We start from the raw sequence: 20,012 nt of genomic DNA, 5'->3' as shown, positions 1-20,012 counted from the left end.
GTGGAGGTTGTGATTATTCTCTGTCTGAGGTAATGAGGTTGAGGGGTTAAGATGTAGCTGGTCCCAGCATGGGATATGATGCTAACATCTGCTCTGAAACACACACACACACACACACACTCACACACACACACACACACACACACACACACACACGCACGCACACACAAGCAAGCTCATCACCCATGCACAATCACGCAGTAGATATGCAAATATGCTCAAATGCATCCACACAAACCCTAATACATGTGTACTATCGCCTTTCCCCAGTTGCACACACTCATGCTTATACCCGTGTTTAAATCTCTGTAGGCTTAAGCTGAGATGAATATAGCTACTACTCATAGGATCACAGGAGGAGATGATAAACTTTGGGTGACAAAGAGTTGCATCAGCAACAACATGACTTCAAGACAGGAAAAAAATTTTAACTTTACATTTACAAACACACACACACACACACACACACACACACACACACACACACACACCTTCCATCTGATGCAGACACAGCGTGCCAAGGCTGCTCCAGCCAGGTAATTCATAAATAAATCACCCTGCTTCTCATTAGGTGCACAAACCCATAGGTCTCATTCAAAACTGCAAATACAGCACAATACCAGCTGCACAGTGGCATGACTCACAGAAATACAAAGTTTCTTATGATGCTAAAGAGAAGTGCTTATTGGGAACACATATGTTTGTTTAATGTGTCTTATAGGTGTTTCATTGAACAACAAATGCTTATTAAAATTATGCATACATCCTAATCCTGTTTTCAAGCATAAACACATATCAGTGGAATTCTCCATGGTCATGATGCTTGTCCCAGCGATGAAGAGTCGTGAAGAGTCGTGCTCGGCAGAAGATTGCGAAGAGGTCTACGTCGAATGTTGAGAGAGTCGGAGCGGCGTCAGAAGCGATGGCCGTGTCTCTATCCAATAGGTCGGGTCGCTAATGACGTCACCTCAGCTTTCTCAAAATCTCTTTTTCTCTGTCGTTCCTCTGCAGGACTTCCTCAGGAATCCAGACTTTCCCAGCACGATTCTCCTGGGACGTGAGGCACTTCCTTGTCAAAATATCTTCAATGCCCTTAAGGTCATGTGCAACAATCTATGAATCAACTTTCTAACATAAAATCAAGGTTGGAATGTGTCTTTTATGGTTCAAGGAGTAGGTAACGGAAATTTGAGCAGCAACATAAAAAAATCTATGGCAACTACATGAATTATTGTATTTTTTTTTTTTTTGTCAGATGCTAGCAAAGATTACACAAAGGTTTTCACAGTTTGTGCTATTACATTTGTTTAAATATTTATTCTGGCTCAATGTTTTTTAAGAGCAGTCACATTATAATAGTACAATTCCCAAGAGAGGTAAGTGACCCTTTGTGCATGGATTTAACATGGACTTAAAGGCAATCCCATAATGAAACAGGAATAAAAACTGTAAAAGACAAGTAAGAACATTATCCACAAACATCCATGACTCATAATTCTCTTTCACCTCCTGTTGGACAGAATGTGCTGAATGTTTTGTGTGTATGCACACATATGTTCTTTCATTCTATTATATTATACTAGTGTACATTCTGGCTTTTATTTTAACTGTGTCACCCCACTGAAATCAATAAAACAGCTAATGAAATTCTTTCCCCATGCTATGCTGTGCCTGATCCTGGGTACCTGACTCCACTTTGCTAGCCAAGCTGAAGGAGAGAATGGTGGTGATGGTAGTAGTGGAGGTGGTGGGGGGGTGGGGGTGACTCACTCAACCCCACCCTCCACCATCTCTCATCTCTCTCTGTACTGAAAGATTGCAGGGTCTCTATCAGCAACAACAGTAAAGCAAAACTAATGGACCATGCCATAACCAATGTCAAGCAATAAAAAGCTGAGCATTAACTCAAACACATCCTGTAGCTTTGTTCAGCTATAAAATATTGCTTGCTCATAATCAATTCCTCATGGCATACATTGCCTCTCCTGGTACTGAATCCAAAAGGCTATAGCTTTCTGCACCATCCTATCCTGCTGGACCCATTGGTAATTTAGACACTTCTTGCATAGACTCATACTCTGATGCACCTGTGGCTTGTACCTTAACAATATTTAATAGATAATTGAATAGACTGTTTTCGCAATGCTTCCCTTCAAATCATCACTGTTGCTTCAGCCATGAAATCCTACACCTAAAATTCCATCCAAAGAACATGAAAACTTTCTATTTCTGTCAGCCAAGGGCTATCTAAGTGAGTCGTGTTATGTGCACTAAAAATACACTGAAAAATAGCCAAATGAGCCGCCTTTGCAACAATTCTGTTAGACCCATGCCAACTCAATCGCAAAAACATCCCACCATCCCACCTACTAGCTCACTCTCACACACAGACGCACACACAAGTTCGGGTGCCAGCAACACAAAGGTACAACACAGGCAAGCATGCGAGAGGCATCTTGCGTACATACCCGAGCAGTGACGTTGGCGAATAGTTAGTTAGAGGATTCCGTGGTGCAGCCCCAGTTGCCAGGCACCAGCACTAGTGCTGCTCTCCAGCTCTCCAACATTGCAGAGAGAGAATCACTCTATTTTATGCCACTGATGAGAACACACAGGTGGGATGGAGACAACAAGAAAATCTGAACATTGCAATGAATAGGCCATCTATAGTGTTCATGTTTAATGGCGGTCGAAAGTAGAATCTCTCTAATGCTCAAACACACACACACACACACACACACACACACACACACACACACACACACACACACACACACACACACACACAAAATATACAGCTGCTCCAAATACACTATAGAGCATCCAGTACAATGAAATAAGATGTCCAAAGAGGTCCAAAGGAAACAACAAAGCTGCAAATAAGAGGTCCAAAGGAAACAACAAAGCTGCACCAATTAGATTCACCCAGGCATCCATTCACACCACCATTTCCATCTCTCTTGCTATCTATCAAAGCTGAGCTGCAAGGCTGTGACAGATGAGGGGAAAAAAATCCATCATCAAAGCAGCTTTCACCTTTTTCTTAGCACATTTAGCAGTAGACATGTCCAAATTACCCTGCTATATTAAGTTGTCAGCTGTGCTGCGTCAAATCCTAAAATACAATTCTTCCGCCCCTTCAAGGTGTTGGCTGAATAACGGATTGGGTTTTTTTGTGCCAGGAAACAAAGATACAGATTTTATTAAAAAAAAAAATAAAAATAATAATAATAATGATAATAATATTAATAATAATTATTATTATTATATATAATTATTATTATTATTATTATTATTATTATTTTAGCGCATTTGTAAGATTATTTCTTATTTTCATTGCTGTGCCCAGATATCCCTGAGGAATTCGACATTTATCATGGCCAAATTATTCTGCGCGCGTGCCCATATCCAGGCATCTAATTAAAATTGCATAAAAATGGCCTAATTAACGGGAATACGCGACATTTACCTTCTTGTCATATATATATATATATATATATATATATATATATATATATATATATATATATATATATATATATATATATATATATATATATAAAGAGAGCGACTCAGTATATTTAAACCAGTCTTTTGTGGAATAAAACCTACCATTGTTTAGATTTTTTATGGATGCTCGCCCACCCTAACTCTGCAGCTTAGAGTGCGGAGAGAGAGAGAGAGAGAGAGAGAGAGAGAGAGAGAGAGAGAGAGAGAGAGAGAGAGAGAGATTCTCGTTCAGATGACACAACCCCATTTATGGACTGGTCCAATGACGTACATTGCAGAAAGTTCTATTAAAAAAAAGAAAAAAAAAAAAAAAAAAAGAAAAACCTTTCGTACATACAAAGTGTGTCGTGCCCCCCCTCCCTGCCTCCTCGCCTCCCCTCAGCCCACACCCATACCCACACCATAAACCCACAGCTCTATCCTTCTCTCTCATAAAAAGCAAAAAGTAAGAAATAAATCCCCCTCAAAAAGGAAAAAACACACGATTCCAAAAAGAAGAGCTATATTTAAAAAGCACAAACTACACATACACAAACTACACGCACATGCATACACAAAAGCCAATTCAAATTGAGCCCGTGTTATAAGTGCACGTTACGTTTTGTTTTTCCCAAAACCGCAAATAAACCCCTTCATCCGTAAACCCACCATGGTTTCGTTATAGCAAAGAAAACAATCCATCCCCATATTTGCAATCATATCACATTTCTTTTCATTTTATCAAGGAATAATGCAATGCACAATAGGAATGCTTCGACTAACAAGTGAATAAACATTCAACATTCAACATTAAACAGGATTCAATTTTACTATTAGACATTCTGTTCAATAAAAAAGACCCACGCTGCCTAATTGTCCATGAGTGCACATCTTAAATGGTTAATGCATTTAAACGCAATCATATTGTGCTTAGTAATTATACAAACACACAAATATTTTAATGGAGAAATTAAATTTTACCCGAGATGAAACGCGAATGAGGCTCGTGAGCCCCGGACAAAAGGTGATGGGGGGAATACGATCATAAAGATCTAAAATGCAGATGAAATAAATAATAATAATAAAAAAGACATTCTTCGCCTGATGACCTCCTGATTAAAGCTGGAGAAGCTGCAGATATTTTTTGGCTTTTGCTGCCTGAATGCATGCAATACAGCCGCTATGCCCTTTAAGCACAGGTTACATCCATAACCGCCCACTACCGTCCTGAAGAACATGTCAAAATAATAGGTACCTACTGTCTTGACATGCTAGTTAGGAAGGATGTATGCAGTTTTTTCTTGCATGGTGCAGAAGAGCGGATACAAAGAAAAGCGGAAGATAGAAAAGGATAAGGAGCGCCGCTAGGATCCATATCGCCCCTCTCTCTCTCTCTCTCTCTCTCTCTCTCTCTCTCTCTCTCTCTCTCTCTCTCTCTCTCTGCAACCGAGACAAATTATTTCAACTTATTCGACATTAAAAGTCACCAAACCGGGAACGAGGTTTTTCCATTTCAAAACGCCGACCCGTTCGATTTCGTTCTTTCCCCCATCTCTCTCTCTCTCTTTCTCTCTCTGTCCGTTTCCTTTCCGCCGCTCGCGTCAAGCCCCTGTGTCTCAGCCATTTCCCCTTATCGGGCGAATCTTATCGGAGCCTCCATCTACCGAGCCGTGACAAACAGCGCTGTGTGACCACGCCTATCCCAATTCTTATTCCGTTTAGAGAAAAATAAACAGGCAACTTTCCTTAAAAAAACAAACAAAAAAAACCCTTTCGACAGGCCATCATGGTTTTGTCGGACCTTAATAGTTTGACCAGAAGTTTTTGTTTTTGTTTTTATGTGTTTGTTTTTTTTCTCCATGTGATTGTGCGGATGTGCGCGGAAGCCAGGATGGAGCAGGTGATGCTGGAATGAGGGCTGGAAATCCCGGCATGAATGAAACATAGGAGCGCGTCTGTAGTAAAAAAAAAAAAAAAAAAAAAAAAAAAATTTTTACAAAAATTTTACACTCACTTTATAGACATAAGCAAGAGGACGGAGTGCGAGGACACAGTTTCCGACACAGATTACACAGATATCCATATCTGCACCGGAACTCAGGAACGACGCAAAGGGTTAATTATATATCTACGCTAATGAAACCATATTTAGACTGGTCGATAATCACAGCGAGAAGCCAGCAACAGACAGACAGACAGACAGACAGACAGACAGACAGACAGACAGACAGACAGATAGATAGATAGATAGATAGATAGATAGATAGATAGATAGATGTTTATATGAGATTCCCATTCCCAACCACAACCAACAAAAAAGCATGTAAGCACGTCACGATTCATTGTGGCACGAGAAAGAAAAGAATAATTGCATTCGCACATAAACAAAACAAACAAACAACAATCAAAAAATAACCCAGGCGCTCTGATGATCCAGCAAATAGCATGTATGAATTATTACATGACTCGAAGAACGTGATCTAAACAAACGCCAGGACCACATCTTCATGAATGACTCATAAGAACATCCCGAGATCCCATAAACTGGAGCAACTTTTTAATCAGCAGAATCTACATACTGCAGCTGCTGCACGTTCGAAAGAAAGAAAAACAGCATATAGGTTAGTTGAGTAAAACAACTGAAATGCACGTATAGATAAATATCTTTAGATATTATTATACCATTTGCTTTATAAGTCGTTGTTCTCTCAGTACAGACTCCCCCTCATCAAGCATCATCTCTAGTCATAACCTTATTCTCAGCAACGTGACGGTACCTTTCATAACCACAAATCAAACTTCGAATAATGGGGAAAAAACAGACCCGATTTCGTACTGGAGTAGAGACAAGCCCCCGCAAAACAGGCTTGGAAGCTGCAGTGGATCGGAAACGGAAACGCTTCTTACCTGTTTAAGAGCCGACAACCACTATCAGTGGTTAGATCTCCACGAGCAACACTCGCATCTCCCAAAGTTAACGCTGCGCACCAAGTGGAGCTGGAGGAAGAAGCAGCAGCAGCGCAACCACTTCAACTTTCACACCACGGGAAAAGCGTCCACCAAACTCCGAGCAAAGCAAAGAAAAAAGGAAAGGAAAGCAAAGCAAGAAGCTCTCTATTGAATCTCTCCTCTCTCTCTCTCTCTCTCTCTCTCTCTCTCTCTCTCTCTCTCTCTCTATTTTACTCGCGCTCTCTTTTTCTCTTCGTTTTTTTTTCTTCTCGTTCACAGGGGCTTCATCGAAAAGCTGTTTAAAATAAAAGTGAATCAGCTCCCTAGCTTTGGCAAAAGGATCTGCAAAGCACAACAGGAGACGTCCAGTCCTGTGTTAAAGTCCGTTTAGCGACTCCGGTGCCTCTGTCCAAAGTGCTGAAATCATAGCAACGCTATAAGGTTACTCAGTAAAAAAAATCTATACTTGCGTTAAGTGTCACTCGATATTGCTTTACTCTATTGCTTCCCCACGCCTCGTCACGTGAATATATATCCATGCCAAGCCCGTCCTGTAAATATTTGATCACATGCTGACTGCCGGATGTTTTTCTTATACAAAAGAAGCACTTATTTCATAAGACCACTCGTCTTCCCACTAACAGGAGTCCCCCAAATCCCACCGTAACAGGTCCCGTTCAGTAACACGCGCTTTGATGCGCAGCACCGCTCATGTCCTGCAGGGCACACCGACATGTCTACACATGTTGCTTTTACACTGCACTGATATCGAAAAAAAAGAAACACACACACGCACGCACACACATACACACACACACACACACACACACACACACACACACACACACACACACACACACATTTAGTACAAACATTTAATGGAAAAAACACAATTCCCACCGTTAACAAAGCAGACACGTCTGCGCAAAAGAGAAAGAAATGCCTATTAAAGTGTTGAACTTTTCACTACCTAGGTGGCTCAAAGTATCTTTCAGACTCCGATTCTTCCCTTCTTTTTCTTAAATCCAAAGCAAAAGTTCTGCTGTTGGCAATAGTACACAATGTCATTAGCCTTTATTCCTGTCGTCCATACGCATGAGACCACCCATCCAACTAATATTCCTATTTTTCCTACGAGCCCTATTTAACAAGCACTGTCAATACACGTTTTATCCCGCAAGCGTGGCTCAGTCCTGTCTACTTACCATTTTCCCCCCCAATGCCGTGCTGGAGAAACCAGTGTTTTAATATCCACACGCTCCAACAGATGCCGGTAGGTAATGTGTCTTGTTTGAAGTCATCATATGAGAACTTCTGCCGTGCTCAGTAAATCGCCCACCACTTGGGTGACTTATGAATCTAATAACCCCCTTTTGCAATATCCAAGTGCTTTCAACTCCCTGACACCTCAGCGGCTTTCTGTCGCCAGGACAAACAAGTCAAGAAAAAAAACCCCACAAAAACAAAAACACACAGTGAGAGAGAAAGACACGCGAATAAATAACTCCCACCCCCCCAAAAATAGCTGATATGTTGCCTAGGATTAGGAGGTAAACTGGTTCAGATGAACGCTCTAACGTGATTGAAATCAAGCCCAGGCGATGAAGTTTGGCGCGCGCGAGCGAAACGGACCAGCAAAATCTCTCTCTCTCTCTCTCTCTCTCTCTCTCTCTCTCTCTCTCTCTCTCTCTCTCTCTCTCTTTCTCTCTCTCTCTTTCTCTCTCTCTCTATTTGATAGAGCAATTACAAAAAAAAAAGCTGACAGGAAAGAAAATAAAAGTTAAGTTCCCGCGTGCAAGTGCCTTCGTTTGATGTGACCCGCCGTCTCATATCATTAATATAATTATGTCGTCACAATGTCAAACTTCACGCGCACTTTCACGACGCGCGCTGGATTAGATGGACCTGAGTCAGGTAAGAGCAAAAAAATAAAAGCTAAAACAACTCTCCAGGGTCCAAGATCCTATCTTGCGTCAAGTCAGACTAAAGTTTTAGGGCGACTTGTTGCTGCCTAAAGCCTTAAGCGACACTGCTGAAAGGCGAGCGGAGGAAAGCGCATGTTAAAAGTACTTGCAGTACTCACATCTGTGCACCGCTGTCTTTACGCCTCCTTGCTTAAGTAGCCTAGTAATCCAAGACCGGAGGTGAAGTCCGCGTCGATACTCAACGATGGTGGCAACTTGTACAGAACGTGCAGAACGGTGTCTCTGTTTTCCCCCGCGCCCCTTTCTATCTTTATTTCTTTCCTTCTTTCTGCCTATTTTTTTGGTCTCGTCAACAGGAGCAACGGTTCATTTTGCAGTCGCGAGAAGGTCCGAGCGCAAAACGTTATCAGGAAAATTCCATCAGTCGCACGGTGTGCGTTCAACACAGCTAATTGTTATGCAGTGACGAGGCGATATGCTTGCATGTGTCTTACAAATGTGCTGGGAAGTATCATGAGTAATAGGTGGTATTTACCCGAGGATGAACTCCTGCAGAAGTTGGAAAAGATTTGAAACAGTATTTAAGAAAATCTAACACAGTCACAGCAAGTGTGTGTTTGTGTGTGTGTGTGTGTGTGTGTGTGTGCGTTTAGGTAACACACCTACACACCCACACACACTCTCACACACATACACACATGCGTCAGAAAGGATAAACTGAGACATAAACATGCATACTTTCAATAAGAATCACCCAAGACTTCACTTACATCAAATATCTGGTGCTGATTCCTATAGTCAAATATTTAATACACACAAAAAAAGACCTACTAAATGAACAGTTTATCTAATGTATTAATGGTATTCATGCTTATTTATATCAGACATTAAGTTTTCTGCTTTTCTAAGGATGTTGTATTACATCTTTATTACTTCTTGTCTGTCAGGGATGCCCATGCACCTTTCATCAACTTCACACAACTTGAACCCCAACAAAGCCATGTAAGGTACGATTTGATTATAAGACATGACACCAGTTTATCGGGCCATTGCTCTTCTACTTACATGAGAAAAAACACTATTATGTATTGAAACCTGAGACATATAAGATCCTAGCATGGGGGCAAAGTGGCAAAGCAGTGCCCCATTGTCAACTTTGATCACCGTGTTCACACGGTGGTGGGTGTGACGGAGGGACGACGACATGCAACGTCCGTTTTTTAAGATGATGCAGATGGATGGTGGGGGGAGGGTGTCACGTTGGTCAAGTTCAGTGGGCTGTGCTGATGAACACAGCTAAATATCATATCATGCTACGACAACATTAATCATATCTCTTAAAACGTAGGCGGCTGTGGACGGTCAGTAGACTCACATAACGTGAAGTCGAATACCTCCTTCACACTAAGCCATCTTTGTCTTTTTCTTCTCATAGTGGCATTCACAGCATCGCTCTGGTCTTCTCTTGCTCTCCATTCTGCATTCTCTCCCACAGTTTTCACAGGCTACGTGGCTGACTCACTCATGGCTCTGCATGCCACCCCTGCCCTCCCCCACACCTCTCGTGTACAGATAGTGCCTTCTGAATGCCAGTCAGCTGGTATACTACCCGTTTCTGTCCTCTCCTACCAGGTCCTGCCCCTGACCTGCTCTCTTTCTGTCTGCCAGAATGCTGATGAGCCGAAGCAGATCATTAGCGCATGATTATTATTTTTTTTTTATCATTCATAAATGCTGCATGCAGGAGCTCGTGAAGGCATCATAGCCACTAGACACTGCTAAAAAAATCTTATTGATTTGTTCGGTGTTGTAGGGAAAACTGCGTACACTTCATTAATGCAGTACAGCACTCACTTTTAGGCAAAAGCTTCATAGTAACAATCTTACATGTTTCAGAGTTTGTTTACTGCTCTGGTTTCATTTTATTGTGCATTATTTGACGGTTTTAAAGCACTTGATAAGAAACTTAAAAATTCATTCATTCATTCATTCATTCATTCATTCATTCATTCATTCATTCATTCATCTTAAGGTATTTTCAATAAATCTGGAACCTATCCTGGGACTTGGCTGGAATGCAGCCGGAATGAAAGTCCACCCAACAGCACACCATACAACGAGACAACCAACCTGAATAGGCAATAAGTGAAGCTTAGGGTCAAACCCAACACACTAAGGAGGACCGTGAGAGGTCACTGAGGATACTGATGAATGAATACTACCTGTTACACAATTCTTTCCATATACAGTATATACACTATCCAACCAAAAGAATGTGGACACTTGGCCATCACATCCATATTTGATTCTTCCCCAAACTGTTTTCACATCATTGGAAGCACACAATTGTATAGGATTCATGATGAAGCAATCAGTTTTCCCATTACTGGAACTAAGAGACGCAAATTTGATCCAGCATTGCAATGCCTCTTTGGAATAATCCAGAACACTGACTGTGCCTCAAGCTGCCTCATCAGAAATCATTGTTTAACCTCACTAAAGCTTATGTGGTTAATCCCCAAATCCCCACATTCACACTTCAAAATCTAGGGTAAAGCCTTCCCAAAAGCGTGGAGGTTATTGTAACAGTAAAAAGATACCAAACAACCAACATCATTGAACTATGTAATTAAATTTTAAGTGTAACTCTTATATCATCCTCATATTTTCCAGTTTCCAGTACAATTATAAAGGTGAAGTAAAATACAAAATTCCCTCGTGTAAACACACACACTTTTCTTTCAGTAAATGATGCCAACTTGATACCATGCTTTTATCTCTTTTTTCTTCTTACTGTTTAATATTGTTTAATGTTTAAAATTTGATATTTTCTGTAGTTTGCATGTAGCCGCGTTTTAGCATTTAATTGTACAAACTGTCACTGACATCTGTACATTTGAGAAAAAAAATGTGAATCTTGAAGAATTCAGGAAGTCACATTTTGTCCTACATCAGTCTGAATTTCTTTAGAGCTAGATAGAGTTTGAAGGAGGTTACTTGATATAGATTTAAATGTTATCTAAGAGAGATCTTCTAAAGATTTGAGAAGATATAGATTTCCATTGCTAGTTAACTATGTTAGCTTCATAGCTCTAGTTATGATAAAGCAAAGGTAAGGTCATACAGGTGGGTTTATGCTTCTTCTGAACTGCTTTATAGCAGCATCCTTAACGGGAAACGAAAGAAACGTCTGTCAATCAACCAATGACATGAATAAGAAAGAGCAAGGTGTGATGTATTGTATGTACAACACATTTACATATTATATTATTGTCTGATCACATAAATGACAACACTTATAATATATGTTTTAGAGTTTAACTCACCTGGCCATCACATCACAAGCATAATGCATAGACAGTTTCTTCAACTTTCTCCTGTTATGCAATTACTACTTGGGCGGGTGAAGGCTAAACCACGATTCCTCAGAGACACATGAAGCCAGCCAACTTCATCACACAGCGTAAAACAGTCACTACCTGTTGCTATCTTTTGCAGCCTTGGCTCCCGGCCACAGATGACTGTGACTATCATTTTGATTTCAATTTACAATCTCCAGAAAACCTTTCTGGTGTGCCACTTAGTAGCCTCATAATTCCATTCATGTTTGTTTATTTATTTATTTATTTATTTATTTATTTATTTATTTATTTATTTATTTATTTATTTATTTATTTATTCAAAAACCTGTAGAATAGGGTTAAAACAAATTGTAAGAACAAATAAGTTTTTGCCAATGAACTAATATTCAAGGAATAGCATTTGCATATTGCTTTACTAAATATAGGTAAAGTAATAGGATTATTATATTATATGCTGCCTAAGGGTAGGCACAATCAGAGCTGTGCTACAAAATTAACATAAATCAGGTATTTGTTGTGAATCAAGTTTTTTAAACTACTACATTGGATTTATTTTGGTCAAAAAGCCCAAAGAGTAAATTAAATACTTCTTGATTGGCCCCTTATCTCAGTGCTCTGAGCCAGGGGAAATCATGACAAAAATAAATAAAAAATACACTAAATAACCCAAACTTGGGTTTTGGAAACACAAAATAGATTTAATGCTTTTCTCAAGCATTTATAGCCTTAATGGAGGGTTTGGGCACATCAGCAAAGATGTTCTCTTTCCAAAAAACAGTGTATAATCCTCACTGCTGTCGTGGTCTGATTTCCTCATTAGGGATCTAAATCACTAAAGTGATTTCTGCAAACCTGCTTTGTGACAATGTCTACTGGTAAAAGTGCTGCACAAATCAAACTGAATTGAGAGTTAGGATTCCACTAATTCAACATTACTGTAAGAACGGTTTGACAAACTGAATACTGTTCATGCTTTACATTTTGCAAACGTACATAAACATGAAGATGAGTGTTCATTTTAGACCAATAATGAGTATGATAGTGTTTGAACCTGAAATATTCAACAATATTACTTTTTAAAGTGCTTGTAAACAACCTGAGTTCAGAGAACAGCACATGAATTTTAATGAACCAGTAAAGCTATTGATATTGACTCTGTCTCCCACTATGACTTCAACCATTTGTAATGCTTTTTTCCTTTTTAAATATTTGCAAACATATTCGTTTGTGACGTTTGTAAAAGATATAACTCTAGATCAGGGGTCACCAGCCTTTTTGAAACTGAGAGCTACTTCTTGGGTAGCGATTAGTGTGAAGGGCTACCAGTTTGATACACACCGTTTTCAGTTTCAATCTGAAATAACAAATTTGCTCAATTTACCTTTTATTATATGTTATTATTAATAATTAATGATATTCATCTATGTGAAGACACTGAACATGCTAATGATTTCTCATAATAATTATCAACAATGATTTAACAAAGAAGGAAACAGCTATTTTTAGAAAAGGCCCGCGGGCTACTCATGTGGTCCTTGCGGGCTACCTGGTGCCCGCGGGCATCACGTTGGTGACCCCTGATCTAGATATAACTATCATGTAAAAGCCCTGCATATTACATATAACCCACTCAAAAATATAATTATATTCGACAATGATATTTGAAGGACACTGTAGAATGTGGCTATTTTATTGACTCATAATTACAAAGGACAAATACCTGCTTTGACATAAATAATGATAATAAATAAATATTCAGTTAAAAATTATTTTGTATTATATATCATAGGGACGTCTGGTGAAAAGCATTTACTCACTCACTTTATTCACACACTCACATTTCTTAATGCTGTATGGAATTTACCTGCTTTAAAATAAATAAAACCAGATAATAGGTGTAATAAATAAGTCGAAAAACACAGCATTCAGCTATAAGAAGTTGATTATCATCTAATAACATCATGTCCTGTTTGGCCAGTATTTACAATTTGAATTCATTAGTGAACAAGACGTTGTGCTTTTTAACATTTTACACTTACATTAAAAGTTGTGGAGTCACAAGTTAAGTTGACCTATGACTCAAGTAATTGCAGCTATAAATAGATCTTTCCTCAGAAACAGAAAAGCAAAATGTCCCCTGTTCTGGAGAACTTTTCCAAAGCATAGGACCTGTTTAATAAAAATGCTGACACTTTAAGTTTTTTTCATAAATAAACAGGGCTATTTTTATGTACAGTATTTATTTATTTTTTATCAAAATTTGCATCTGTTTATTATTATCCTTAGATTATATAGAGTGCCCACCACAGAGCTGTTACTATAGCAACAATAATTACCAGAATGAGCATGTTAATATAAAAAATATAATTTGAATTACAGTCAGCACTACTGTCAGAGCTACTTTTATAGAATATTAATCAACATCTTCTGACCATCTTCTGATGTAAAAGTTACAGGAAAGAGTTCAAATGAAAGGAAAGTTGTGAGTAGGAAAGAGTGATACTTGATTAAAATATGAACTAAGATCAGTAATAAATAATAATGTAGCTAATCAGATGCCCTGTTCATATTCATGTGAATTTCTCATGAGATCAGGTTGGTTGCTAAGGCGAGGAATCACAAATTAAATTATTGTATTTGGAGAAAGATGATCTTTTCTGATATTTATTTCTATTTGGCTCATTCATCCTTCTTAAATATCTTACAGGACAACTAATTGCATTGAAGATCTCACAAAGCATCTCTGAATAGTCGAAATAATCAGTATTTGGGCTAAGGATGGTTTAGCAGTGAAAAGAAACTTTGTGGGTGTTGTAATTATTGTTAAGAACAATATGTTTTTGCTTAAACATATAGTATTATTTAATAGATTAAAAATAGTGTTGAATTTCCTGCCTGCTTGTTACACATAAACGATCCGTACTATATATTTGAACAATCTGAACATCTTAATGATATTAGTCAATAAGTCATTTCATGTGTGTTATAGATCACAATATTCTGTGGGCTTTCATTTTCCAAAACTTTTTTTTTTTGACTGAGTTTTTTTGATTCCTGACTACACTATACAGGTAGTCGTCGACTTACGACCTATCGCTAGGTACGATTATGACAGTAAGAAACAAAATGGTGTAGAGATAATACAAATGGCATAAAATGAACAAAGAAAATGATGATATATACAGTATAACAATATTGAAAGAAAATTATGATAAAATACTACTTAAAGATTTTTATAACATCATTTCACAGTACTGTGTATATATAGCCTACTCTACTTACGACCAAATCGTGTTACGACCGGTCTGTCGGAACCAATCGTGGTCGTAAGTCGACGACAACCTGTAGGTTGCTACTGGTTTTGGTGTGTTATCTTTTATAACACAAAAGACTGCACAGTAATTACATAGACATTATCCCTTAAAGGATGCACAGTTATCACTCTCACCTTACATTTACAGCATTTGGCAAATGCTCTTACCCAAAGCGACTTACATTGATCTCATTCATACAATTGAGCAGCTATGGGGTTAAAGTGCCTTGGTGTGGCAGGGATTTGTGTGGCAGCAATTTGAACTCATGACCTTTGGGTACAAAGTCCAAAGCTTTAACCACCTTGCTACCAGCTCCCCTACCACCTTGCTACACCGTTTTTCTTTCTGCAAGTATAAATACATTAATTCATTCATTTTCTCCCGCTTATCCGTAATTCGGGTCGCGGGGGGCAGCAGTCTAAGCAGGCCCCCGCCTTCGACTGCTGCCCAATCCTCACAGCACCGTCCCTTACGGTCCCTCCTGTGGTGGTGAGCCCACGGGAAGAGTATAAATACATGACTATCAATATTCAAACACTGAAAAAGAAATTCTGAAAATACTGGAAACACTAGAAATAAAATACTGTTGAGGAGGAAATGCCATCAATGTCAGTATGGATGAATTCTGCCTGCCTTAGTTACATCACTCAAGTTCAAAATCTATCTCAGCTGGATATGTAGAGACTGTGGTTTTAAATTCTGTTTTTTATTTTTATTTGTACCTGAGCAATATACTTATAAAAATAATTCATTTTGTAGTATATATGCATAATATAGATAAAAGTTTGTGGACACCTTATTACAAGATTTGTGTATGCTTTTTAAATACCCCCAAATTTCTCATTTACAGTTATGATAAGGTCCATTCTTCTGGGAAAATTTTCCACTAGATTTTGGAGTGTGGATGTGGAGATTTTCGCTCATTCAATCACAAGGACTTTAGTAAAATCAGGTATTAGTGTAGGTGAGGTGAGGAGGCCTAAAGGTGAAGCAACCATTACAATTCATCTCTAAGGTGTCCAATAGGGTTGAGGTCAGAGATCTATAGCAGGTCACTCAAGATCTTTAACTCCAACTTATGTAAACTATATCTGGCTATAGCTGGTTTTGAGTACAGAACAGCATAGATTTGTTCATGTAAAGGCAAAATCGTATACTATTACATCTAATGACATCCTACATAATTGTGCACCTCCAACTTGGTGTTAACCGTTTGGAGAAGAACCGCAAAAGGCTTGAAAAGTCAGGTGTCCCTATAGTCCAAACAGTGATCTAATTTAAACCACACAAACCTCTACAGGGAGTCACTAAGGGTGAATTTACATGATCTTTCTCCTGTGAGCTTCATATCAGTGACAGGTAAAAGTAATTCCTATGTGTACCTCTAGTCTTAACAAATCCTTGATGAACCTCTGTGGCAAACTTTCTAGATTAAGTGCAACTTCTCTTTATTTGTATTTCTACTATCCATTTAGAGCATATAAACACATCTTTTCATTCATAATAATGTATTTACTATTCACTATTTGCAATATATTATTGAAAACAATTTTGTGTAAGCACATATATGAACAATATTTATTTTATAAATACATAAAGATTATAAAGTTCTAATTGCAATGCAGGTTATTTAAATCAGGTAATATTAAGGTAATTACACATTAATAATCAATGTACAGATTTGAAACTTTTGAATCACTTACAACAATGTTTTAATCTTGTGTTTGCATTTTAATGTAATGTTGGTTCATGAAATGTACATTATCATGAATTGTGAACAGGAAATTGTTTACATTTTTCATTAATACGCCATTTAGTGGATCTCTCAAGTGAATTTTCTACAAAGCTCTAAATAATAAAATGATTGACATTACAGACACCTTGTCTCTGTCACTGTCTGCTTTCTGCCAGAAAGCCAGGGAAAGGTCTGGTCTCTGAGGCACCTTTCTGCTTCTCTGCCTGTGTCCCTGTCTTTCTGTGTCTGTCCTCATCTCTGCCCCTGTGAGTCATAAGCCTGGACTGGGCTGCAAAGCTTTCAGGTGATGCTCTTCCTTTCCCTGCTGTATTAGTAGCTAAGCTTGAAACAAGATGAAATATGATTCTCACTGTTTACAACACGTAATTTTGTTTGGAAATGTAATGGAACCGTGAATGGAGATGGAGAAAAAAAGCCATTCTGATGCATTGCATTATTTCTTGTCAAAATATGCTTCCATTTTTATTTTTCACTCTGATCTCGTTACAAGGACAATTTTGCAAACAAAAACACATGAAATATACTTATTGACTGGACATATGTAATGACAGCTACTCATATCTCCCAGTATAAAGCTTCCACTAGACATTGTAAAGTCATTTTAATAGACTCCATGTTCAAAAAGTGGAGGCAACATGTGCCCAGAGTCCCCAGTGTCCCCGATATAAGTTCCACCTATGTAATAGCATTTCTTAAAACATAAAATAGTGATATCTCAAGAGCTGGTTTATATACAAATGGATCTATCGTTGAACTGATCAGTAGAGTTACACACATCAATTAAACATGACTACTGAGAAGAAAACATGGCCTGGAGATCCATAACAAGGCTTGTATTATTAATAAAAATTTTGAAATATTTTTCAAGGAGAAAAACACTGTATTGCATTTGCTGCCAAGTTGCTTTTGGGAATGGCAAAAAAAAAAAGTCAGCTCAAAGGTCAAAAATTTTTTTTTTTTTAAAACATCATGATTAGAAGTTTTGGATTTCCTAACACTAATGTATTAACTGATTACTACAACACTCACAACATAAATAAAGATTTGAACATCCATGAAACAAAACCAAGTGTTCAATGAATTGATACAAATTAAAATTATTTAGAGGTTAAATTTAAAGGCAAAAGGGATAAAAGGCATTTTGAAAGATTTTGACTGATGAAACTGATGATAATTTTTTTATTTCTTTATTTTTAACTGATTAAAAAAATACTTTTTAGTTAACTGTCTATTAACTGTCTAACTGTACTATAGAGTAATCCCACCTTCTACACTGCTATTATGTGTGCCTGCAGGCTTTCGGACGTAGATTATAGAATTATTTCCAAATTTTGTCTGTAGACACAGTTTTGTTTTGTTGTTGTTGTTACACAGGTCACCTGAGCATGCTTGTTTGTGGCAGTTAATTACATCTGGGCTTCATCTGGTCTCCAGAATCATTACGAGATGTGAAGTGTGCGGTGGCTGAAAGAATTCCACCCGTCAGCAGTTTTGAACCCCCTCCTTTCACTGCCTTTACCGACAACTATTAAGAGTGGATGGGTCCTCGGGGGGATGCTGTATCATTTTTCCGTTTCAATTTGTGTTCCATAAATATCAGTAATGAGGCTTGCGCATCATGACTTACTCGTACCTGGCAGTAAAAATAACCTCTGGCAGTAATGGGGGTGGGAGGTAGAGATTCAGGGACAGACTGTTCGGCTGAATAAGCATCACTTGTTCTTCCATTCATCTTTTAATCTCTTACTCATTCCTTCTCACCCTCTCAAGTGCATTTTTGAAACCTAGGCATCATGCATTATCAATCGATAAACAATGTTAATAATAATTTGGTTATAATAATAACCAAATGTTAATATAAAAAAATATGTGCCACTTTGTATTCTTTTTGTATAAAGTGACATAAACACATGTACGACTATGCAAGCTAATCAAGGTGTATATGTCAATCTTATGTAGTGTTAGTGTTGTGTTGTGGCCAAACCTAAATGCCTCTGCAATAAGCTTTTTCTATCTGATGCCCCTGAACCTTCACTGCACTGTGTATTTGGGAATATTTAAATGTATTAAAATGTATTGGTTAGAAAATCATTAGTTTCATTGACATTACTGAATAATTCACAACAGCTTTATAATGATAAATACCTATATCATAAAATAATAAAATTTTATAAAGGTTAATGAATAAAGCTATATTTAGAATAAAATTAATTGTAATTTGTTACAAAAAATAAAATACCAAATGTTGCTATAAACAGCTATAATAAGTAAACAATAAACAGTTATTCCATCATTAGGCTATCTTTCCACTCTCTATTCAAGTAAAAAAAAAGAAAAAAAATACTTAAACAGTTTATCATGGAATCAAGAAACCAAAAGCCTTCTAATCTGTAGACTTTGTTAGAAAACTTACTGAATGATACACAAAGCCGACATCCAAATTCAAGCCATTAAGGTTAATAAATAAACGTCTCCTAGCAGAAAAAAAGTTATTTGGTAAACAATATGTTTTCCTAATCCGTTTATTATCAGCTTAGATTATGCAGCGTCTGGTGTACGAATGTGCTGTTACTATAGAAACGATAGTATATTAGAACGAGTGCATTAATACAAACGTCATTTATGTTCAAATGGAACTGCTGTCAAATTAATCCACACCTTCAGGTTCACATATGTTACCCTGAGGAGGTAACATATGTGTGGTATAAATTGCTTTAGACAACACTGACGGTTACCTGAGGAAAGGTTTGTAGGGTTTATTGAAGCTTATAAAGCTTCCGCTGACAACCGACAGAAATCTGCCTAAACAATCATTCGAACAGATGACTTCTGATGCAAATGATCCTTACACCTGAGATGCTGATGTTTGCTGAGATAAGATAGGGCCTGACTTATTAGTATGCTAAGACAATTGATCGCTCCTTTGTAGCTTAGTTTAGGCTAGCATTATTATAACTTTTGTTTCCATAAGTGGATTTATATTAGTAGTTGACTGGTTTGGTGTTTATTAGGAAAAAGCAAGTTCTTGCCGTTGTGTGATGGATGGAAAGAAAATATAAAAACCACTTTATTCATGTCTATGTCGTTTTGCCATGAAGGGCACACTGTATGTGAATTACACTTCTCTTAAGTAAAAGTGTTATACTGTTACACACAGTCTGTAAATCACACACACACACACACACACACACACACACACACACACACACACACACAC

The 20,012-nt window shown here is 37.9% G+C and overlaps 1 protein-coding gene across 9 annotated transcripts in view; it reads right to left on the bottom strand.

The window, feature by feature from the left end:
* Nucleotides 1-20,012, bottom strand: part of bdnf (brain-derived neurotrophic factor) — a 38,973-nt gene that overhangs the window by 9,131 nt on the left and 9,830 nt on the right. The window contains exon 1 of one of the 9 annotated variants that reach the window (XM_083550064.1): nt 8,522-8,821. The exons of 1 other annotated variant lie outside the window; for it this stretch is intronic. Coding sequence is in view for 2 of the 8 variants with exons in the window: in XM_083550069.1 (XP_083406195.1) it covers nt 7,644-7,646 (3 nt within the window). In the remaining 6 variants the exon portion in view is untranslated. Of the gene's footprint in view, nt 1-2,468; nt 2,599-3,612; nt 4,410-4,470; nt 5,379-6,396; nt 7,109-7,408; nt 7,430-7,643; nt 8,822-20,012 lie in introns of those variants that run through there. 7 more of the 9 variants (XM_083550069.1, XM_083550066.1, XM_083550070.1 and 4 more) reach the window with 7 other exon arrangements.

The sequence above is a fragment of the Silurus aristotelis genome (genome assembly GCF_946808225.1).
Source record: "Silurus aristotelis genome assembly, chromosome: 9".
In the NCBI taxonomy this organism is placed as follows: Eukaryota; Metazoa; Chordata; class Actinopteri; order Siluriformes; family Siluridae; genus Silurus; species Silurus aristotelis.
The sequence above is the reverse complement of the archived record's forward strand: the minus strand, read 5'-3'. Positions and strand labels throughout refer to the sequence as shown.